The following is a 23,474-nucleotide window of genomic DNA, read 5'->3' as shown; positions in this document are numbered from 1 at the left end:
TCAGCTCGGTGTATGAGTCCATCTGGTCTTACAGCTTACAGCAGCTGTCGACGCACACACACTCTTGTGACTGTCACAGCGCTGCTGTTTTGTGTAGGTTAAAAGTCTTTGCAGCAGAGATGATGTGGAATAAATACTGTCTGTGAGAGCTAAATCTCTGCTGCACTGGGGGACTGCAGCTATTCTCTCTCACCTCGCCACTTGTAGCAGACCGTGGCTGATTTCCTTCCTTGCGTGACTCCAGAGTGTAAGCACACAGCCAAAGTGTCTCATCATTTCTCACTTTGATGGCCTGATATAAATGAATGGGTATATATGATATACATGGATGAGTCAGGGGTCAGTTTGGGGTGGTGAGTGGGTGGGCGGGGGCCAGTACATCCCTCCATAAGACATCTTCCATTCTCCAAAGAATTCACAGTTTCCTGTGGCCAAAGCCACACGTCTGCCCACTCCAGTCTAGAGGAAGGAGAAAGAGAAACACGGTTAGAAATAGAGAAAGAGAAGGACACCACACCGGCAATTTGAGTGATAGATTACCTTCTTTTCTACTCTGCTCTTCAGCAAAACGGAAAGAATGCAGTCATGATGAGCCTGTATCAGAACCCTCAGACAGGACAAGATGTTGGCTGGAGACAAAATGGAGGGCATGAAACCAGGTTCATTCAGTAGAAAATTGACTTATAGGACATAAACTTGTTTATACGCGCCTGCCAACGTGTCTTTTGTGGTGATCGGCACTTTGTTAAAATGAGATGTCTAAGAAAGTCCTGATCAGCACTCAGTCCGCTTCAGACTACGTTATTGCAGGGTTGTGGAGGTGGAAGGGAGGGATAGCCACTTCCTTTCAGGCCCCAATCTGAAGAAGGGCCAAATACAGTCCGACATCAATCACTTTGCACTCCACAACATTCCCAGTACCATTGTTATAGAGCAGACCTACGGAAACAGTCCGGTAGCAGGTGGAAATAAAAAGCCCTCTGACAACTATGGGGTAAGATTCTTCCCAGGATCCTCCCATTTACACAAGCTGGAGGGATTAACGTCTGGCTAAAACACAAACACACACACACACACACACACACACACACACACACACGCGCAAATATTTAGTCAGCAATATTCTCACATGCACAGCTACATGACTACATGTAGTAACTGACAGCTGCAGGTTAACTTTAAGTAGAGCCAAAAATATTTTAATATGCATGTTCATGATGTAACCCCTGACATACACAGAAAAAACTTACTTATAGAACACACACATACACATCAACATACTTTTTCTTCCAGGGATATGAATAGAGAATTAGAAGAATTGGTTGCAGTTAAAACTTTGCAAACATCACACTAAAAACTTCACAGTGACATTAAGCTCAGTTTAAAAAGAAGTGACGTTATCCTTCTGTCCATTTTCTATCGCTTATCTGTTAAGGGTTTGCGGCACTGGAGCCTATCCCAGCTGACATTGGGTGAGAGGCGGGGTTCACCCTGGATGGGTTGCCAGTCCGTCACAGGGCCATCAGGAGCAATTAGGGGCTCAGTATCTTGCTCAAGGACACTTCAGCATGGTCACCGGGGGAAGTGAGGATCAAACAAGCAACCCTTCGGTTGCTAGACGGCCACCCAACCTCTGAGCCACGGTGCCCATGATGTAGGGTACGTGTAGTACTTTGGAATAATGATACAAATGATCAAATGTTTCTGTGATGTAATGAAAGAGATAGAAACAGCATTCAGACTGCAGTTATATTTGCTTTTTCCTACATCGCCTGGTTGACAGATTCCTAAAAGTCCTAAAAGTTATTTCACACCTACCCAGCTACGATCAGTAGAACTTACAATTTACAATGATAAGTATTTATAAATCCAATTACAAATCACATAAACTGCATCAGCCCCTACCACTGTTGCTACTTGCTCAGTGGGATTCAGATTTTTCAGCAAAGCCGTCAGCCAATTGTTGACTGTAGAGAAGATACGATTAAGCAGGGTTGCCATAATACAAATAAAATTGCAATGTTTTAATGTGAGGGAAAATCCTTGACTGGTGTTACAAAGGTGTGTTTTCTAACTGCTGATATTGAGTCCTGGTTCTTTCACAGTCTAAAAAAAGTCAAACTGAGGTGAGGGATCGTCTGTAAAGTGGATGCAAAAACACCCAGGAGAGCCTTTTAGCTCCCGCATGCTCAAATTATACATCTGTGTCCTCTCACCCGTAGCCCACACGGCAACCAGCTTCAAAAGAAAAAAATCATAATGATCATCAATTATTGTTTGGATATTTGTGCCAACAATATTAATTTCTAAGTGGGACATTAACAGTTACACAGCCATTATTTTTAGGCTCCATTAAGACTGATAAATATTTTATTGTTCGATGGTTTTATACGGTTGTGAAGGGTTTAATGGAGCATACACAGCTGTTCAAGTCACTGGAGGAAAAATGAAGCAACTTCTGGATGTACTCTTCTAACCTCCCATGAGTACAGACAGTAGATTTAATTCTTCTTTGACCTCCCCCTCTTTCAAATGTTGCTTTGTAAAAAATACCAGCTTCACTATTTGTTCCTCACTTGTCTTCTTTCCAGCCTCTCCCTGTCTTCATCTTTTTCTTCTTTCCATCCCTGGCACTGCCCAACTCCACCACAACGCCTCCCCCTCAGCGGCAATCTTCTCCACTCTTCACGTGCGATCGTAGGCTAAAACCTGGCAGGATCACTGTCACATAATGCCCATGCGTGTGATGCTTCGCTGGGACCCCCCTCCACTCAGGAAATGCTCTCGGCCTTTTTCCCACCCTACTGCTCCGCTGTGGAGAGCTGGGCATTACAACCGAATCCAGTTACCATCCCAAAGCATTCCTGACTGATTCCAACCGCTGCCTGGCTATGGGTTCCCACAGACAATGAGGATATGCCCTAATTTCAAACCGGCTGGAGCACTGGGTATCAAGTTGTGAATTACCAAAGCTGTTTATGGCAGAACAGAGGAGTTTGAGCTCCATAATAGGCAATTATAATGCCCACTCATGCCCCCCCCCCCCATTCAATTTGTGGCTTTTCTGTAGGTGGGTTCAGTTGTGTGCAGATTAAAAATATCCAAGCCATTCCAGACAAAGACTGCAAAGGACATGGAACACACAATGCACAAATGATATCTCCCATTGTGGTGTACTGTTTGGGAATTCTTAATTGCTTTTTCCAAAGCAACTTGCCACAGGAAAATCCCCCTTCTGAGTAAAGAAAAAAAAGAGTTGGTGGGCTATGTGTAAACAGCATAGATATTGTATAAACACGTATGTATAAACCCATGTTGCCCCATCAAACTGCCATCAAGCCAGTATCAAAGCAGCTAACCTGCAGCACAGCCAGCTGTGGCCTGCGTCTGCCCTCCCTCTCTCTTTTGTCTTCTCCACTGTGGTTTCTGCTTCAGCTCTTATTATTGATGTCTCTCCCTGCATCAGACAGACCATGATGGACCAACCCTGGGAGGTGTGCAGGGCTGCAGGGTGGGGCACCAAACAGGCTCCCACTCGCTGTGTGGGACAGACTGAATGTCCCAGGAAAGGCCAGCAAATGAGAACGGTGAAGCAAACATGCCAAGAGAAGCCTGAAAGACAATCGAGAAGCTTTGTCTTTCTTGCTTGTTTTGTGAAAAATGGAGCTGATAGAATTTCATTACGTACAGATGGTCATTATTTTATGATAGAGGGTGATAAGAGGAGCAGAGAACACGTCTAGATTTCACAGTGTATTAAACATGAATGTTTTCCTTCCAGTTCTATATTGAGGAAAAACACATAATTAATAAAAAATTTGAAATCTGCAGGAAATATAAAGGATGTACTCTAGCCAGAATATGATGTGATCATTTTCCAACAAACTGCTGTTCAGATATAAGAATGAATGAAAAGAGAGGAATATTAAGAAATCCTTTCAAAATGTGAAAAATATTCAAGACGCAAGTTTAAAATCAATCTAAATTTCATTTGCTTTAAAATAAAACAGAACAACAAAAACAACAGTTTAATGTTTTACTGTTCTTCAAATGTGACATATTTTATTTGAGCCTTTTAATTTTTTTTTTGTTTGGGTTATGAATGAATGAATTTGAAGTTATAAACACAAATGTGCAGGTCTATTTTTTATTATTATTCAGCATTAAACCAAAATTACTTGGTATCTATCACTTTGATGAGAAAAATAGAATTAAGTCCAAACCTTTGTGGTTTTATTAGAGAAGTCCTGACATGCTGTATTTCACATGCATTAAGTACAGAAAAATAAAAGTCCCTACATGAAAATATAAAGCCAGATTATTGTAAAACATGAATATATCCAGAAATATTGTTGCACGATGTCTAATAATGTTGCAAATCGTTCGAAGGATGAACACAAAAGCAAACCTTCCATTTAATCACCTATATTTTCTTTCTCTTCGTTCTTTTCATGTCTAACCTTGATGCCTGGACCTGCAGCAAACCTCATCTTTTTGTTATACTATTTTTTTTCCTGTTTTAAAAATTAAATAAAATAGCACTCTGCCATCTGAAACACCCATTTACTATGAACAGGTATTTAAAATTACCGAACATTTTCCCTGCAAGTGCAAAACCACATTTGGACAGTTTGGTATTTGTAAAACCTCTGGACTTGCCAGATCCTCCCCACTGCTGCCCTTCATCTCAAATTATGTGGTACTGCCTATGATCACAAAATAAACCAGAAAGAATTTTACAGATGCCTCTATTATTATTTTTCTTAAATATATATGGTTTTGTTTTTTTTTTGGATGGTTAACTGCCAAAATCTAACACGTGACAAAGGGGTGAATACAGAAACATGGAAATAACAATCTTAGGCAATCTTTAATTTGTCAGTAGAGCTCACAAGGGACTGTTGCGGGAAGTTTTACTGCGGGGGGCCGGGGGGTTCTCACAATAACGCCTGCATCAGTGACTCAAGTCTTCTGGAATGGTTTGATTTAACAAAAAAAAACAAAACAAGAAAAAAAACTTTGTTTCGAGAGATTCCAGATATAAACCTCGATGTGTACTGAGGATCCGAGGAATCCTGCAGGGTTGACAGCACTTGTGCTATCAGAGGATCCTTATAAGGTTTTCGCTTACTGTAAATGGCGAGTCACGTGGTCGCTGCATTGAATCAAATGTTAGACGTAGACTCATTTTAAGACAATTAAATTTAGATTAATAAATGGCTATGTCAAAGCAGTGTAATCACCCAAATATCGTAAGAAGACCCTGTTGTGATTTTATAGTGTGCAGCTGAGGCAAACAGGTGTGGAAAAATACAGTTAGACATTGACAAATGAAGACTATCTGAATAAAGATAAAAACAAAAATCAATATAGTTACTGAGGAGGCAGCATTTTCGACGTCCAAATGCTGTCTATAAAGGATAACTGCAGAAGGCCGGTAAAAATCAAGACAGTTTTGGGAAAACGACTCTAAATAGCTATTGCTGTACTGTTTTAAAGCTTCAGTAAGAATAAATAAATAAATAAATAAATAAATAAATAAATAAATAAATATGAAGGGGTGATTTGACTTCAACGGCAGCTAAAAAAAAAAATAGGCCTAACATGAATCAGATTAATTTTCAAAAGATTATGCCTCATTTGCAGCACAGCTCACAGTTTCACTTGATATCAGCATTTATTACTGAAGCCTGAGGTGTCAGGAAACATTCCCTGCGCTCACCAGGCAACACACACGAAGGGACGCGCTGCTAATTGAGGAACTACTTTTCCTTACGCCTTCATTCCCAAAAGTCGTGAGGCAAATTAAATGTTAAAATATTAGAGCGCACTTGTGTCGCAGCGGATTGCTGGAGAGGGCGGCGACCACCGAATACATTTCCAATTCACGTTAGCGACCAAACCAACGCAATCAGCGGTCTGCTAGCAATCCCGTCCTTTCTCGTTCACATAAACACCACTTAAAGGAAAATATACACGGCCACCTACAGCGCAGGGAAAGTGATGAGGGCTCGGCCTGCCCGCCTCCACATTACACTGTTTTCAATTAAGCGACAACGCTGAATGAAGTCGAGGCGACAAAGAGCCAGAAACCCAATGAGGATGACCCTGTCATTTGACCCCCCCCCCCCCATATAAAAGAAAAAAACTAAACTCGTTGACCTTCAAAATTTAACATCATTCATGCAACTCTGTGTGGATGGCATCCATATTTGTTAATTATGTTAATAATCAAAAAAGAAAAAGAAAAGTAAATAAATAAAACGTAAATTTCATTTTTTTCCAAGAAGCCTTAGGCCTGTAATGTAAAAAAAGAGAAAGTAACAGGGATTAAAGGTTTCAAGAGTTGTTTTTAGTGCTTGCATTGTTTGCTTTTGGCTTCCACAATAAAAAAACAAAAAAAAAATGAATTACCTTCTAAAATCAAGCCTTTTGCAGGCCAGGAATTTAGACCCCTTTTTAACATTACCTAACTTACAAATTTAACAGGTTTTAACCTTTTTTGCAATAAAAGGATCATGGTTTGTTCCAAATAATAATCATTTTCAACCTGGAATTTTTATTTTCACGTTAAATTGAATTTTCAACAAAAATTGCGGAATAAAACATGTTAACAGAGTGTGATTTTTAAATGTAGAAACAAGAATTGCTGCGACATAAACGAGTTCCCGAGTACTGTATGATTTTAAACGGAAGGGGCTTGACGGGGAGCGCGCTTCAAGTTCAAGTCTGATTCGTTGAACGACGTTGATGGATCATTCTGTCGCACGATCCTCCACTGAGGTCCCCGAGGCCTTCAGGTGACCCTCTGGGCCTCTTCCAGCACCGTTTGTCTCTCACACACAGGTTCGTTTGTATTGGAATCTAAACTGCACTAAATAGACAGCGTTTCATCCATCATCTCCCACCAATTTAGTCCGCTGATGCTGAAAACAACAATTCTCCTTTGTTTGCGTCATTGCTGATAAAAAGCTTTTGAACTTATTGACTTTTTCACTCGTTATGTACAAAGTTGAAACGCAACAAACCTAAAAAAAAATATGAGAATAAACACTGAATTGAGAGTAAAATAGTAATCTTAATATTCAGTCTCTCCTACAGTAATATTCAGGTCAGGTGGCCTCACATATTTACATTTCTTCGCCAAGTGACGTGTGATGCGTCATTGCACGAGAGTTCAAGCTGACTAGAGAATGTTACCAAATTACAAAACATGTAATGTGTACAGTGCCTCGGAACACTGCTGCAATGTGATTTTAAGGGGGCATATTCTGGCTCCGGAGCACTAAATAACGGTGAGACAGTCCGGAAAGCCTGTCAGGACTGTGCACTCTGCGGTGTACCTCCACCTAAGTGGCCGAGCATTCCTGAGGATGCAGCGCTGTCAAATATTTCATGATGGGACGTCATGGAAAAGTGCATGACTTCGTCTGCGATGGAGCAACTGGGAAGCTCTGACCTCGAGACTTGAGCCTCAGTGACGAACATAATCTGCCAGCGACACTCTTATGGCAACTATTTCCTGCCTTTTCGCGCTCGTTACCTATCGAATAAACGTGGTTATGCGCCCTTAAAGAAGGTTTTAGATGGCAGATATGCTCGACAGGTAGATTGCGATTGTATAGATTATCATATTAAGACGTCAGGTTCATACCCAAATATATATATATATATGTACACACACATTTTATTTCTAAAACTTCACTGTATGTAATTATAAAGAAAAATGATTTTTCTCTTCAGTGAGGAAAAAGGAGAGCAGCAGGGAGTAGAGCGTCAGCGTCCAACACGGACGTTTCTGCGTAAACATGAGCCTCTTTAAATGGACTTGCGGGTAAAAAGATATTCGTCTTATATTAGGACCTATAGAGAATAAAGAAGAACATGACATGGAGCGAGTGGGTGTGTGTGTGTGTGTGGGGGGGGGGGGTGTCTTTAATGGAATGAAGTCATCAGCGGTAATTAAATGCAGTGGGCAGAGGGAGGACGGGAGCGCGCCTGCCCCTGGTGCGTGCTGGGTGGTCCGTTACGCTGATAAATGTGTGGCCCTCTCTCCAGCCGAGTGTCCGTTCAGGGACCGGTTAAAACAATATGAACATTCATTTATCCCTGGCATTGAATCTCCACTGGGCAGAGAAAAATAATAGTTGTGCGTCCGTCTCCTTTTTGGTTGACAATGAAATTTTGACAATCGATTGTTTTCTCGCTTCCCCCGCGGCAAACCGCCTGGAACAAACAAGGCAATCATTCTTGTTCTGGACCGGACATCAATAACCAATTCTACATTTGTGTTACACTTCATAAAAATACTACTATTTCATCTCATTCTTCTGAAAATTGAAGACTTAAAAGACACTGAAAGGACATTTCTTTATGCGGGGAAGAAATATCTTAAACGGACAGCTTTTACGCACAGCCATATCCTCCAATTACGCACCAGCCTGTCAAATTGCAAAGTGTCCATTCTAGTCTCGCTTCTCTGGTGTTATATTCCACTCTGTCAAAAACAGGAGTGTTCATAAGCCTCTGCTCGAGGTTAGAGGCGCAACATGCTCCAATGAGTGAGCCCACGGAGAGGCAAAAGGTTGCAGACTGCAGCGATCGAGATCTCCAGGGAACAATAAGCAACCTACTGTCAACAGTTTTAGGTTATAGACCGATCGTCTTTCAGTAGCCCTCATACGCAGCTGCGTCAATGGCAGTAAATCTAACAACAATTACGCATTTCGATTCAAAAAAGAGGTAAATTACGCTGATGTGCAGCATCTTTTTTTTTGGACTGAATAACAACGCATGGAACGAGAAAGGTTCCGTAGCTTGCGGCATCGTTTTAATGATCCTGGAACGTCATATAACACAAAATAAACATCTCTATCGTTTAACACGGCACATAAATAAAGTTCCGCTGGTGATCTTCTGACTAAAAAAAAAACCTGTTGAATCCAGCTTACTTGTATTCCTGGATCATTCCGGTGGTAAACTGCTGGCAGGAGTCGATCTCAAGTCTCCGTCCGAGTTTCTGAGCTCACAGTTCGGCTGAGCCTCCAACTCACTCCTCCAGCGTTCCTGCGTAAATATTATGACTGCATTACACAAACAATATTCTTGTGTAAAAACGTCCACCATCTACAGAAGACACCATGCCCAGACGCGCATATCGCATCAGATTGAGTATTAGATGATCTAACGGGGCTTTTGCTTGATTTTTTATTTAAAGAAGGCCAGGGAAAATGTTTACATTCTGCTGTATAAACATCCTGCCCATGTTCCTGTCTATCTTTCACAGAAATCGGGAGGGTGGTTTTAAAAATGAGGGGCACGCTCTTTGGAAAATGATTTTCACGCAGTAAACATGTTTTTGTTTTTTTTTAATATTTCAGAAGTTAAGTTACAATAAACATCACTTGTTTCCCGCAGAGGAGCAACGACTTCACCGGCTTTAAAACTGACATAGACAAAGACATTTTATTGACCCGAAACTAATGAATCGAAAAAAAGATTGAATCTCAGAATTATATTTTTGTAAAATTGATTAAAATGAAATATTTTATGGTATTTTTTTTCAAAAGGATTTTATCTACACAATCTGTGGCCTGTAGGCTTTGCATTTGTGATGACGTAGTAAACGCTATTAATGTTACGACACATGCATGGCGGATAAAGTCCATGTTATATTAAAGATAGAATCCTTATTTCCGTGTGAGGAAGAGAAAAAACACACACATATCCCTGAATAGTGAAAGCACACAGATGTGCAAGCTTCCAGCCCACCACTGGAGTAGGAGGGAACTGGGCGGGTCCCAACATCAGAATGTCCAAGACATCCAGCGCCAATGCGCTGATGGCAACAGATAAGTAAAAAGTGAGCTCCTCGGACGCACGACAACACACCAACTGAAGTGGAAAGCGGCTCCTGTTCTGCTGCTTAATTCCATCTCGGTCGCTGCGTGCAAGACTCCAGACTGCTGCAGGACAGAACCGACAGGAAGAAGTTCGGACTTTCGTTTGGCTCGTGCGTTAAGTTCACCCACAGGCTCTTTTCGCCTCTTTATGTCAGTGAGTCAGTGTCGTTGCCGGTTGTGTTTATAGGTTTGGAAACAAACATCTTCTGTTTGCCATCACGACGACTAAATTTAACTAATGACGGCAGAGGTCCAGCAGCCCCCAGCGCAGACTCCTGCCCAGAGCAGCCCTATGTCTGCCCCGGAGAAACCGCATGGACAGACAGCGGTGATGGAAACCGCTTCCTCCACTACGAAAACCAAAAAGACAAACGCGGGCATCCGCCGGCCAGAGAAGCCTCCGTATTCGTACATCGCTCTAATCGTCATGGCTATCCAGAGCTCTCCGACCAAGCGCCTGACTCTCAGCGAAATCTACCAGTTCCTGCAGAGCCGCTTCCCATTCTTCAGGGGCTCATACCAGGGATGGAAGAACTCCGTGCGTCACAACTTGTCCTTGAATGAGTGCTTCATCAAGCTGCCCAAGGGCCTCGGCCGGCCAGGGAAGGGCCATTACTGGACTATCGACCCGGCTAGTGAGTTCATGTTTGAGGAAGGCTCCTTCAGAAGGAGACCCCGGGGTTTTAGGCGCAAGTGCCAGGCGCTGAAGCCCATGTACAGCATGATGAACGGCTTGGGCTTCAACCACATCCCCGAGACCTACAACTTCCAGGGTAGCGGCGGTGGCCTGTCCTGTCCACCCAACAGCTTGTCTCTGGACAGTGGGATTGGGATGATGAATGGACACTTGGCAGGTAGCATGGAGGGGATGGGTCTGTCTGGGCACTCCATGACACACTTGTCGACCAACAGCGGACATTCCTACATGGGAAGCTGTACGGGATCCAGCGGGAGTGATTATCCCCACCATGACAATTCCGCCTCCCCTCTGCTCACCAGCGGGGGAGTAATGGACCCTCACCCGGTCTACTCGAGCTCAGCTTCGGCGTGGGCTCCGGCCCCCTCCGCTTCACTGAATAACGGAGCTTCCTACATAAAGCAGCAGCCTCTGTCTCCTTGTAATCCCGGAGCCAACCCGCTGCAGCCGAGTCTGCCGACGCATTCATTAGAGCAGCCATACCTGCACCAGAACGGCCACAGTACCACAGATTTACAAGGTAAAACACCTCTAATGTCTACTGTGGAAAACTGTAAAAGTTGGTAAAAGTGCAGCAAGTTTGACCAAAAAAACAAAAGCAGAACGTGGAACAAATTAATTTTGAGAGCGGCCAAACTCTAAATTAGATGGGCCTATGATGGAAAATACCGAGTAACCATTTGAATTGTGCTGCTGTCACAAAAGAACATCTGCGTTTTATAATTAAAATTAGGACAACCGTGGGAAAGGGTACAACGAAAATAAACCATATTCTCCCGTATAACTCCAATTCAAAATAAAAGCAAGATATCGCGATGGGTTTAAATCTCACATGGTTTCGGTGTCTGGAAGTATTTGAGAGGCACGAGAGGGCAAGTCTGCCGGGACAGTTTAGAGCCGTGCCAATCTCGGCGCAAGAAAAACAAGCGCGGTTACGACCAGGCTGCCTTGCCCTGAGGCCTGGGGTCCTCCGGGACTGGCGTGCGAGAGGGCCACTGTCAATTAGCCCTGGAAACCCGCCTCCCCTTTTTAGACAATCTTTATCGTGCTCGCTAAATGGACTCCAGGCCTTTGAAGAACATGAAAGTTGGATTTAGAAGAGGCGCAAATATGTTTCATACATCTTAAAACGTGAAACTCAGCTTTGGAGGGAATCTTTGTGTAGGGACACAAAAAAAAGAGATAATCATTTATAGAATAAGTCTATTTTTCAAACATATTAATGAAACTAATGTACTTTCGTATAATTATAATTACTATGGACACCCGTTCTGACCTATTAGGACAAGTCTATGTTATCTATATTAAACAACAAGGAAATCCTACAGATACACAACGTTTTTATAAATGATGTAACTGTTTTGTTTTAGATCAGCACAAATACAAAAATAAATCAAAGCAAAAATAAAGACGGCGCAGTATTCGTGTATGTCCTCATATTTTTTTTTAAATAAAGGAAGAATCTGCCTGAACCTGCTGTATACGTAATATCTCCTGCGTGTTTTGCAGGTATTCCTCGGTACCATTCCCAGTCTCCCAGCATGTGTGACCGAAAGGAGTTCGTCTTCTCGTTCAACGCTATGACGTCCTCAGCGATGCACTCGCCGAGCAGCGGCTCCTACTACCACCACCAGCAGGTCTCCTACCAGGACATCAAGCCCTGCGTCATGTGATGCCACCCCGGACAATCTGCAGATGAGAGGACGGTGTCACAAACTTGAGCCCGGTGAACAGATCGAGTAAATAACCACTGAGAGACCTAAAGGCGTGCCTGCCTTGGCCCTGGAGAGCGCTCACTGCTTCAAGTGCACCGGACTATTTCTGTCGCTGCACGGAGACGAGCCGATCACAAGCAACCACGTAATAATAATATATAATAATACAAACATTTCATGCCGTCAGCATCGACGAGCGGGTTGAAGGCCTGCTGCTGTTTGGTACTAAGTCCTGCAGAGCGGATGACTACCACTTCACACTTGTTCATGTTTATTCTTCTTGTTAAAGTAGGCCTATGTAAAAAAAAATGCACACTTCCATTTTCTGTTTTTTCTTTGACAAATTAGACTGATGCTCTTTTTCCTTTTTCTGGACTTATATCAGCGTTGACTTTTGAAATGAACTATCATGGACATTGTATTTATATGTCCATACTGTATAAAATGATTAAGACACTTTTTGAATAGCCTATAAGCGCAACTTTTTTATTTATTCTGAGGGCCTACATATTTTAATTTCAGGCGAATTGGCCAAGGAGGTATATTGGCAATATTTGTCAGAACGCTTATTTGTTTGAAAATGTCGTTTGTGTTATGATATGTAGACCATTAATTTTCAGCACAGTATACTTCTATATTGTTTAGTGAATTTAGCGAGGGTCCACCAGTGAGGGCCAATCGGACACAAGTCATTTGTAAGAAATAAAAAAAAAATATACATGTGTTGGGCTGCTGAAGCCTAAAACCTCAAAAAAGGATCACGTTTGGATTTTATCACACTCTTATAATACCTGGCAAAATTACCTGGGACATGAACAACCACTAAAAATGCTAAACAGGTATATAATTCCAACACATCATCTATTTGTATTCTCTTCCTGAAAGAATATTATTGCACAACTATCCAGACTTGCAATTATTATTTGATTATCATCAAATCTCTGCTGAAATCTGAGGAAAAAGGCACTTTTGTTCTAAATTAACAGCAGCTATAACACCATAATATGGTGAAAATGATGGTTTACCGCAGCTCAAGCGAATTAAAAGTCTTTTTAATTTATTTTCACTTAAGTCTGCACGGACTCTGTTCAACAAGGTATCAAATGATCTTATAGAAATGTCTATTGAATTAATGCAAAATTCAAAATACTTATTCCAAATGTCCACAGGCTCTTCAGTGCGCAGACCGAATCAGAGGCAGGAGCATCTGCCGAGCTTGCAGAGTTAAAACCTGTAGCTTGAAAGCTGTTGCTTTTTCCCCATCTCAAAGTATTTATGTCTCAGAGTAGCTTGCACAATAGAGTCTCGTGGAAATGCAATCAGTGGTGCTGGTCTGAAATATGAATACAATTAAGTCAAGGGTGTATATATTTTTAACAAAGAGAAAAAGATTAATATAAAATAAGACAACAAAAACCTAAAATCTTCAGTAACATGGAGACGTGTGGCTTCTTCTCTGGGAAGAATAACTTCTTCTTGGTCTGTCTGGCAAAAGCATGCAAAATACCTGATTTAACAATCATAATAAAAAAATTAAAATCTACCATACGGACATATTTGATTTAAGAGCAGGTAATGAATGCTCTACTAAGACACCTGAGCGAATTCAAATGTCATGACATGATTAATTACCAGTTTTAACAGGCTTCACAACACAGCCACAGGGGCTATGAAGCTAAAGAAAACTATTATTTTGGTTGGAGGCCAAATTTCTTCTAGGTTCTGAAAGTGTGTGATTGTTGGTGTTCCTGGTGAGAGGAGAAAAAACAGGGTATCAATGTGTTTTGTCTCCAAATAATTCACTCAGAATAATCAGAGCCCACGCTCCTCGACCAGGGAACAAAATGTACCAACATGTATTTCAAGGTCCGGTTGTTGTTCTTCTTTAGGGTTCTCGTCAGACTGGTGTACATACATGAACCTCAGGCTTTAACGTGGTATGTCGTGTCGCACTCTCCCAGCATGACCACTGACTGAACTCCTGTGAAACGGCATGCCAGCGAGCAGAGCGGTAGTAGAATCTCACATTAACTAACTGATGACATTAGCCGCGGCTCAGTGTCCTGGCGGGGCTGAAGCAGTGAGATGGGTCTCCACAGCTGTTCCCCGGGCCAGGCCTGGATCACAGTTCCATAAAAAGCTCCAAGCCTGCTCTGTGCAGACAGACATGATGTGGGCTTGTGTCTCAACGTGAGCACTTCAGTGAAAAGAGCCGGCCCACATGAGTTACCAGGTGAAGTTTGTGCACGAGTAAGTCACAAATGGAAGTTTTTGGCTCCTGGCGTACAAATGTGTCTCACATGTGTATAATTAAGTATTTTACTTCACTGGTGCATGGGTTTGCCTCTTCATCTGTGCTATAATGGTGCAGTACAACTGCAGGTTTCAAAACAAGATATGTCGCCGGTCCATGAACAATGAGAGAGAGCAACTGTTTTTGGGAACAAAACTGATGGTGCAGAAGCTTAAAAATGCATCATCAGCTGTATACAACTACACACACAGGTACACCTCCTCAGCAGGCGTCAACAGTACCATATTTAACTTTTGACCTTTGCTGCTTCTTCAGAAATCTGTAGAATTGTTGGTTTCAGGGTAACAATCTTTAGATTTTTAAAATTTTAGAACCAAAAGCATTAAGCGAAGGGAGAGCACCCTTTAAATATTGATAAAATATGTTAGGCATTGAGCTGATTTTCTTTAAAAAAAAAAAAAAAAAGGAAGACACGACACCTGAACCAGCAGTCAAACGCTTTAGTTAAGAATGTTATAAAACATTACAAACATTTAACACTAGAAGAGTTCACCCCGGCACACTGGCGTCTTTCTTTTACTGAGTGGTTGAAGGCTTATCAAAATGATGGAACAGATATGCAGAAGGGAGTCATTTTTTTTTATAAATAACACTAGAAATATCACTATTTAAAGACACGACCTCTTGAATGTGTTAGTATTTTGAAAATCCTTTTTTCCCCCCCGGCATCACATCTTCAAACGCACTGATAATCATTTGACTATTTGGGGAGAATAAAATGTAGTCCCTCATGGCCGTTACATTCCATCATGTTGCTGGATTCTATTATCTATAACCAAATTCATCTTTCAGTTTATGAATTTAGTTTAATCTCATGCGCATCACACCAAACTGATGCGGTATCTTCCTAGTGCGGTGATATTTTTGGGGTTGTTGTGTGAAAAAGAAATAAACTGCGTCTAATAGACCATCAACAAAAACCACGCCTACAAAAAGGCCACACGGCAGCACTGCCTGCACCACAAGGTTCTTCTCTGGTTTGTGCCAGTTCACAAGCAGATAAGCACACTTTATTTGGGGGAGGAGGTTAATTATTGCGGATTCTGTATATAAATTGCATTTAACCCTGGTTTAAAAATAGACTGCATGTCCTGCTTGTGATGTCAAAGACTATTTCTAAGAATCACTCCAAAAAACAAAACAAAAAAAAAAGAGCCTTCGCGATATAAAAGCTCTGAGAAACACTCATGAAACCAACCAAAAGACGTGTGTTTGAAGAGCAACCTAAATATTCTGAAATGGTACAGTATTTTTCAAGTAACTTATTTCATGGTGCTGTGGTTTCTCTTCACATTTGAAGGTCCTTTTGTTGCACCCTGTATTCATGTTCATTAACCTTCACTTTCTGGTCCTATTGTGATATCCTGAAATATTAAAATACAAACAAACTTCATTTAAGGCATTTGAGGGTCGCTCCACTATGAGTACTTCTTGGACTGAGCTGCTGTTACTGCTCAGTCTCTCCATTGGTGTCACTCTTTGTATCTGATGGTGCTGTTTTAGATTTGGGAGCTGTTGACGGTCTCGGTCTCCTGGACACAGAAGGCCTCTTGCCTCCACGTTGGCTCTTGGCCAGCTCAGCCTGCAGGTTCTGACCATTCAGACAGAGCCCCTGCAGAGCCTCCAGGGCCAGCTCCGCAGCCTGAGGGTCACTGTAGTCCAGGAAGGCCCGGTGCTGAGCTCCCTGCCAGGTGAGCCTCAGTGGTGCAGCCTCTCTCTCTCGGAGGGCAGTTTTCAGCTCGCTAACCCGCAGCCCGGTGGGGATTCCCCCCAGATAAACTGTGGTCACACTGGGAGGGAACTTTCGCTGGGACCCAGCTTCACCTCCAGTGTCGTCCAGACTCCTCTCCCTCCTGCTTCTCCCCTTTCTTCTCTCATTGACTGCTCCCTCCCCTCCTCCCTTGCCTTCACCTCTGCTTTCTCTCCTCACCCTACTGGGGCGCTGTCTGGCTTTTTGATCCGACTCTGTTTCTTTCTCCTGTTTGGAGGTCTGTCTGGATTCTCCCTCAGCATCCTGCTGTGGGTTCTGCCTTGGCCTGCGTCTGGGTGGCCTTTTGAAGGGACCAGTTTGCAAAGCAGGCTCTGTTGCAGCAGGCGCCACCCCGAGGGTGACATCCTTTCCAGCCTGCTCCTCCAGAGCGTGCAGCTTCTTCAGGATAGGGATCTTCTCCAGCTTCTCTGTGTCCAGCTGAGGACACAAAACTGGGCAAGCTCAGTGAGACTGACCCAGGAGAGGTATCACACACAGCTAACACCTCTGCCGTGAGCTACTGCTGCAAATCAGCAGATTAATAAAAAATATTAACAACTTAAAAGCTGACAGATTAATAGGTGTTATTTCATTGTACTCCGGTCCATAATAACTCTCCTTATAGCAGTAAGACATTTCACTTCCCAAGCAGTTAAAAATAAAGACTGCTCTCTTGATTTGTTGCGTCTTCAAGTGTCTTGGCAGCCTTTGATGCTGACCAGTCCTGTAAAGGATATACGAGGCTATTGTTTTTACAGTGGCCTGTTTGACCTGCTGTTCCCCTGCCCCTGCAGAGCCAAGCTGGCTGGGCAGAGGAGTCTTTGATGATCAGACATGGCCTTCCTGTCTGTGAGGTCACTGGGCTCTGTTTACTTACAAGCCTGTTTGAAGGAGCCCAGAGATTTGCACACAACCTCTCCACGTGATGAGAAAAATGTCCCTACAATGTCTATTTTAAGACAAATGATCAGGTGGAAAACAGTACAACTGCTTGGGTTAAGAATCAGAGGCAGTTTAAAGTCGTGACATACAAGGAAGTACATGACATAGTATCTTTTATTATTCTGTGGCAACTTTTATTTTTCTTTGTTTCTCTGTGTGTGTGAGTGTGTGTGTGTGTGTGTTATCTAGTTCCTTCCAAGAGTAGTCAACTGTGAACTTTTTATAAGGTGTATTTTCATTACATGTCCACAAGAGGGCAGTGTTGCGAAAGAGAACGATTTAATATTTTATTATCATCTGTTCAATACTACTTTAACTGATCCAGTTGAAGGGTCATGAAGATATGCAGTAACGTAACCATACTGGATAATCAAAAAGTAGGATACAGCATAATTACCACTGCAGGTGTTATTCAACTAATAACATGAATTCTACAACCAAAATGGGTTTGCTAAGATTTTGATTTAATTTGATGAATTAATTTACAGAGCTAGGGCACTTCAAATCAAAGTACTGTTGTTTATCTTTTTATGTCTATAATCTTGTTGCATTATCGGCCCATATTCAATAATCATACATTATAAAACTTTTAAGATAAATACAGTAAAAGACCGAAGAACTGATTGGGTATATTTTCCAGAAACGTACAAACTGCAAACAGTTGCTCATTGGGTTTTGATATCAATAAATTCCCAACTGAGATGCGACTGAATTGAGGACCCTCAGTATCAGCACAAAGAGTAAGGAAAGGTTTCACGTTACCTTCTTCCAGATGATTCCTTGAGGTTTGGGGGATTGGCAGTTCGTTTTAATGACTCTGGTAGGTGTGAGTATGTAGTCCACTGTCAGGTCGTGGCTCTCAATGAGCTGCTCTGGGATGTCCATCACCTGGAAGAACAGATATTACTGCTGGAATGGTCATTATTTAATGACAATTTAAAAAGTGACAAATTCATTTAAGTCGTTTGAAAAGCAATGTATAGATATTTTGGCTATAAATAATAAGACACACGTTCTTTAATGTTAAACAAGTGTAAAGGAACCACTTTTGAATATGCGCAAATGCTATTTTTGACACTTTATAGTTTACTTGACACGAGGTGTTGAGAGAAGCTGCAGAAGGCAGTCAGCTGGAACACCTCCCCCTTCCAAGCATGAAAAAAACCCTACAGTGGCCTAAAAGGCTCACTTGTGCCCTTCTACAAAACAAAATACTTCCATGTCCAGCAATGTAGGGGGCAGTTCAGAGTCACATAGTCTGATCACAAACGTGGCAATAGTGGAGAGTTTTTGCTAAATAGGCACATGTTGTCCAATGACACTGCTGCGTTTGGTCCATAACCTCAAACTTTCATCACAAATATGGACTAAACACTGAGCATAAATGAGCCCCACAGCAGCACATAGAGCAGCAGTAACATCCACTGTTTTAAAGATGTGTTAGCAATACAAACTTTAGTCAGAGCTGTTTGGTTTGTCCATTCTGGGCTACTGTACCTACCATTCCATCGTTTTTGACTGTGGTGTGTCATGGTTTGTGACGTGAGTATAGCCGTAATGTCGACAGCTTTATTGGAAGGGGAATTTGATCTCTAATGAGCAAGACAGAAACTGGATGACCTTATTCCCTGGAAAATGTGACCTGTGGAGATGAAATGAATGAAGTAACCTGGCAGTCGTGGACAACGGTAACCACCACGGTGGACTCGCTCACAGCTCCCATTGAGGACATCATGGCGTACTCCAAGTCTGCAAAGCCCTCCCCTTTCCCAATGCGGAAGCCTGCAGGAAACAGAAGCCATGAGAACATTTTCAAAGTTATTCATGAACGTAACCTAAACAAGCTACAAGTGCATTATTCCAAAATAGTCAACAACCAAGATCACATCATGCAAAAATCTTTCAATCTAAGAACTGCACTACATTAAAATACAATGACAATGAGATCATAGCAATGTTTTCAAATCATTAAAATAATTCAATTAGCTGAGGTCTGCAAACACTGTATGAGAACCATATGGCTTTGTACATTTGGAATTATATGTATTAAACATGTTTGTCTCACCGCAGCACTGCATCAGTTATCGGAGGCATTTCGAAAATCAGTGAGCGATGGGATGATTTCTATGAACTCACAAGGATCTGAAATGGGTTTGATTATGACCATCTGCACCCGTTCTCATTGTGCCTCTCTTCAAACTGCCCTGAGAGGAGTGAGCCGGTGCCTAGAACATCAGCGGTGATTGCAACACATGATTTCTAAAGCTACAGCTCTTCTCAAAAAGATGACGTTCATCACACAAAGCATTGGATCCGATAACATACTGGATGTTTTGTAGTCATTACGCCTTGCCAGCGTCACCGGTGCTTAAATGATTCCTGGGTATACTTTATTGTCCCTGTGATAGACCTGGCCATAGCCCAATCACTGTAATTACCAAAAACCACAAAGCTTCATAAATCAATAAAATATTAGGCACATTAACAAATCATCTCATATTCCTAAAATGTCCACCAGTGCAGAAAGTGAAAGTGAAATCAAAAGGTCATTGTCTGTATGGATCAATGACATTAATAACAATCTGTGCCTGTCAGTGTCCAGAACAAACACCTTCAGTGGACAGACTATCGCTATATACTGGAACATGTCATATAATTTGGTCCCTGTCCATCATTTTGACCCATACATGTAGGAAAGTAGGCCCTGGGTTGAAAAATAGAGGAATTTCCCTTTACAGCTGCCAACATTAAACAAAGCAGGGCAGATGAAGTTGTGGTGCCTCACCTCTCTCTGACACAGCCACAGAACCAACCACCACCAGGTCCACTGTCACTTTGGCATCCAATCCAACGGGCACACTGAACTCTTTCACACCCTGAAAGATCAGATGGCAGGTTGGACAAGTTTCAGTGTTGGTTTTAAGTGCACAGGGACTTCTGGAGCAATTATGGGTGAAAACGCATATGACAATAAATGACATCACAAAGTTCAAACCTGAGAGGAAGAACATAAGCGCAGCTGCTCTTTGCTGGCCCCCTGGGGGGGGACAATCTTGTTGAAAAGGCCAGTGCGAAGGCGAGGAGTTGGTACCAATAAAGTTTTGTGAGCCTGTAAAGATAACCAAACATTATCCACCAGCCATTTGCAGTTAATTTAATATGGTAGTAGAGAATGTTGGGCAGGATCAGTGAGTGATAAGAAATATATATCATATTGTTTCAATTAAAATTCCCAGAGGTCACCCAGAGACCACCATATATAAACATGAAACCTAGAGTAAAGGCATTACTTTGCCTAGAAAGTGTATTTTGCCTTTCAAGTACTCATAAAAAGGTGTATTTAGCTCATTTTCCCCTCCCCACATTACTTCTTTGTGAATAAAGAATGCAGTCAGAACCATCAACATGTATTTAGCTTGATGCTAATGGTGACAGATGGCTAACAACAGTGTGGAAAAAAAACAGCAACCAAAAATGAGTGCAGATGGGCGTGAATGAGTAGGTTTAACTGGTGGTGGCACCCTGCACTACCAAGGACAAGCACCAAACTGGAAGGCTTATAATTTGTGTTGTTTTTTTCCCCCAGCTCAAATCAAATTGTTTGTTGACTACTGAGGATGCAGCTGGAGAACAGAGAGGTGGATTATACAGAACAATGTGCTTGAGAGCTTGCTAACTGACAGTTTAGGTCGTTTTTGTAGCTGTTGTTAGCCGACAGTCTCGGGGAACATGTCATCACTTTAAGTCTTCAATATAATAAAACTAAAAGTCCTCATCATAGAATGTTGCATCAAATAAAGATATTTGAGTCTTCAATCACATTTCTAACACTTCCCCTGATTACTGTTCCTTAGTTACATGATATACCACAGAGACAAATAACATTTCTGCCTAGATCTCTCATTTCTGTTTCTTGAGATTTTCACCTGCAGCACTGCCAGCCTGGCACCCTCAAGGGGTTTATCAGGGTCCACCTTCACCTCAGCTGTCTCGGTAAACACCTGCAGCTCAGACACTTTGGCACAGGCTGTGAAAGCACCCTGGTTGAAAAACGGGGGGGGGGGGGGGGGGGGGGGCACAAGAGTACAGTTGTTTCAGTGCAAACTTACTTCCAGTGTGACAAAGCGGGCTTGCTGCTGAGGTCTGTCTGGGTTTATTTTGACTGTCTGGCTGGACTTGAACTCCTGCAGGACTGCAAGCCTGTCGCATGCTTGAATTGCACCCTGGCCAGTAAATACACAGACAGGACATGCAAAGCTCAGGAACACTGCTGAATTGCAATGCAAATGTGATAGCATGAGCTTTCCCCCCTCCTAGTATGTTACTTACAAACAGGGATGCAAGATCCTAAAGTTCAAAAAAAACATTGTTCAAAAATTTGTGAACTCTGTTTTGTTTGTTCCATGTGGAAACCGTTATATTGAGTTGTGCGTATCCAAGAAAAAGAAGTGCAGAGAGGAGTGAATAAATGCCCATACGCAATGACAACAGAGCATCGTTGTGACAATATCTATTATTTATTCATTTTTGTTCAGAATGAGTGTCTCTGAATTTTTCTGTCATTTACTGGGGATGTTTCTTTTCTTTTCTTTTTTTTTTTTTACACCAAACAGAACTGAAATTGTGACCTAAAAATCTACACTAACAAATTGAACTGTGGGCTTGCTGAACAACTGCACCCTTATTAATACTGTCTAACAAGTGTGCCTTCAAAAGAGATGTCACAGTATGAATTTGAAGGGGGCGGCACAGTGGTCAGCACTGTTGCCTCACAACAAGAAGGTTCCAGGTTCAAACCCCGGCTCCAGCACAGGATCTTTCTGTGTGGAGTCTCCATGTTCTCCCTGTTCCTGTGTGGGTTCTCTCTGGTACTCCAGCTTCCTCCCACAGTCTAAAGACATCAAGAGGGGACGAGGCTGATTGATACTCTAAATTGACTGTAGGTGTGACTGAGAGTGTGAATGGTGGTCTGTCTATACTGTATGTGTGCCCTGCGATGGACTGCCGACCCTTCCAGGGTGAACCCCACCTCTCGCCTGAAGGCTGCTGGGATAGGCTCCAGCCTGAATAAATTTGAAGGTTACCTAAATGTCACAAGGATAAGGATCAATAAAACTAAGATTCGGGACAAAAAAGTGCCTTAAAAAATGATCCTCCTAGAAAAGCAGGGCCATCGTCCATAGTAGTCAGTTCTCAGCAATATCCTGCAGTGTCTGCATCCAACACACCACAGAGGCCCTGAACTTTACAAATAAAGCTTTTACCTCCATTTTACTATCATCTCTGTGGGATTTGAGTTGTCATGGCTACACTTCGTCGTTATGTGAGAGATTAATCCACTCTACATTGAATCCTCTTATAAAATGAATGGGCAATCATAAGTAACTGGTTGAAGCCATATTAGCGGTCCCATTTTAGCTGCAAGTGCACGTGCAGTTAGCTGCTTTGGTTCTGGAGTTTATTTTAACAGTTTATTTAACTTGCCTTGAAATTTGGAATCCTGTTGTGGACAGGCCTTGGAAAATTGGCCAGATTATTATCTTCGATGTAGTCCCACACTTTTTGACGAATGTCCCATTTCGTCGCTCCTGGTGAGATAAAACAAACTTAGCAAAATCCACAGTTAAGTTAGCTAAGTGCTTCTAGTGCTCTCACTGACACGGTAAAAACAAGCATACCTGGCTTTATCTGTAAAACGGGCTCCATTTTGTTATCTGTGCTCTAACTTGGCCTGTTCGGTTCTACTTCATCAAGCTAGATCTCACATGTGAGTCTGTAACATAATACGATAGGAACAGCTGCCTGTCAATGTTTATCATTTCTACGGCAGCGCGGGAGGGATAACAGTCACAAAGCGCGAATTCTTAAGACCCTTTAGCCAAGTGTTCCGCATTTTTTGATAAGTGCTATCTGCTCAAAAAATATCTCATGACTCATCAACCTTCAGTGGATTATCACTATTATTGAAAGCGTATTTTTTGGTCTCCTTGACTCCGATAAAAAATTTAATTAAAGCACCATCAACTGGCATTCTTTCCAATGAGTGCAGCTAAGACCAATTTCAGTGGTTGCAAGTCCAATTCAATGAGAAAACGAGTGATCCTGCCCGATTTATTACTTCAGTAAAGACCTCTGATGCAATGTGCGCTTTATT

At 42.2% G+C, this 23,474-nt stretch overlaps 2 protein-coding genes and 1 long non-coding RNA gene across 6 annotated transcripts; 1 reads left to right on the top strand and 2 right to left on the bottom strand.

Annotated features, from left to right (window-relative positions):
* Positions 1 to 357: 357 nt before the first annotated feature.
* On the bottom strand, positions 358 to 12,806 carry LOC147269445 (uncharacterized). Of its 3 annotated transcripts, XR_015110031.1 has the most exons (5): positions 12,073 to 12,806; positions 8,952 to 9,066; positions 944 to 1,046; positions 541 to 859; positions 358 to 459 (listed from the first exon to the last, which is right to left on the bottom strand). It is a non-coding gene; the product is annotated as an uncharacterized LOC147269445 (long non-coding RNA). The 3 variants fall into 3 exon arrangements; XR_015110029.1 differs by having other exon boundaries at positions 8,952 to 12,805; XR_015110030.1 differs by lacking the exon at positions 944 to 1,046 and having other exon boundaries at positions 8,952 to 12,804.
* Positions 9,851 to 15,971, top strand: foxf1 (forkhead box F1). Its single transcript, XM_086184958.1, has 2 exons — positions 9,851 to 11,119; positions 12,109 to 15,971. The coding sequence occupies exons 1-2, from the start codon at positions 10,141 to 10,143 to the stop codon at positions 12,270 to 12,272; spliced, it is 1,143 nt and encodes a 380-aa protein (XP_086041084.1). The 5' UTR covers positions 9,851 to 10,140; the 3' UTR covers positions 12,273 to 15,971.
* On the bottom strand, positions 13,881 to 23,139 carry mthfsd (methenyltetrahydrofolate synthetase domain containing). Of its 2 annotated transcripts, none has more exons than XM_086184946.1 (8): positions 22,999 to 23,139; positions 22,805 to 22,908; positions 21,247 to 21,360; positions 20,316 to 20,429; positions 20,106 to 20,196; positions 18,990 to 19,102; positions 18,083 to 18,208; positions 13,881 to 16,816 (listed from the first exon to the last, which is right to left on the bottom strand). In XM_086184946.1, exons 1-8 carry the CDS (start codon positions 23,024 to 23,026, stop codon positions 16,076 to 16,078), a joined length of 1,431 nt encoding a protein of 476 aa, XP_086041072.1. In that variant the 5' UTR covers positions 23,027 to 23,139; the 3' UTR covers positions 13,881 to 16,075. The 2 variants fall into 2 exon arrangements, with proteins under 2 accessions (XP_086041072.1, XP_086041065.1); XM_086184939.1 differs by lacking the exon at positions 21,247 to 21,360 and adding an exon at positions 21,430 to 21,543 and having other exon boundaries at positions 13,883 to 16,816.
* Positions 23,140 to 23,474: the final 335 nt, after the last annotated feature.

The sequence above is a fragment of the Aulostomus chinensis genome, chromosome 2 (genome assembly GCF_037954235.1).
Source record: "Aulostomus chinensis isolate RoL2024-O1b breed Wild chromosome 2, RoL_Achi_v1.0, whole genome shotgun sequence".
Taxonomy (NCBI): Eukaryota; Metazoa; Chordata; class Actinopteri; order Syngnathiformes; family Aulostomidae; genus Aulostomus; species Aulostomus chinensis.
The sequence above is the reverse complement of the archived record's forward strand: the minus strand, read 5'-3'. Positions and strand labels throughout refer to the sequence as shown.

What these genes read in the sequence shown, in the direction of transcription:
- foxf1 (XM_086184958.1), top strand. Translation starts at nt 10,141, where the DNA reads ATGACGGCAGAGGTCCAGCAGCCCCCAGCGCAGACTCCTGCCCAGAGC. An exon ending in CAGTACCACAGATTTACAAG is followed by an intron (nt 11,120 to 12,108) that starts GTAAAACACCTC and finishes CGTGTTTTGCAG; the next exon opens with GTATTCCTCGGTACCATTCC.
- mthfsd (XM_086184946.1), bottom strand. Translation starts at nt 23,026, where the DNA reads ATGGAGCCCGTTTTACAGATAAAGCCAG. An exon ending in CCAGGCTGGCAGTGCTGCAG is followed by an intron (nt 20,430 to 21,246) that starts GTGAAAATCTCA and finishes TTATCTTTACAG; the next exon opens with GCTCACAAAACTTTATTGGT. An exon ending in CCGTTGTCCACGACTGCCAG is followed by an intron (nt 18,209 to 18,989) that starts GTTACTTCATTC and finishes CTGTTCTTCCAG; the next exon opens with GTGATGGACATCCCAGAGCA.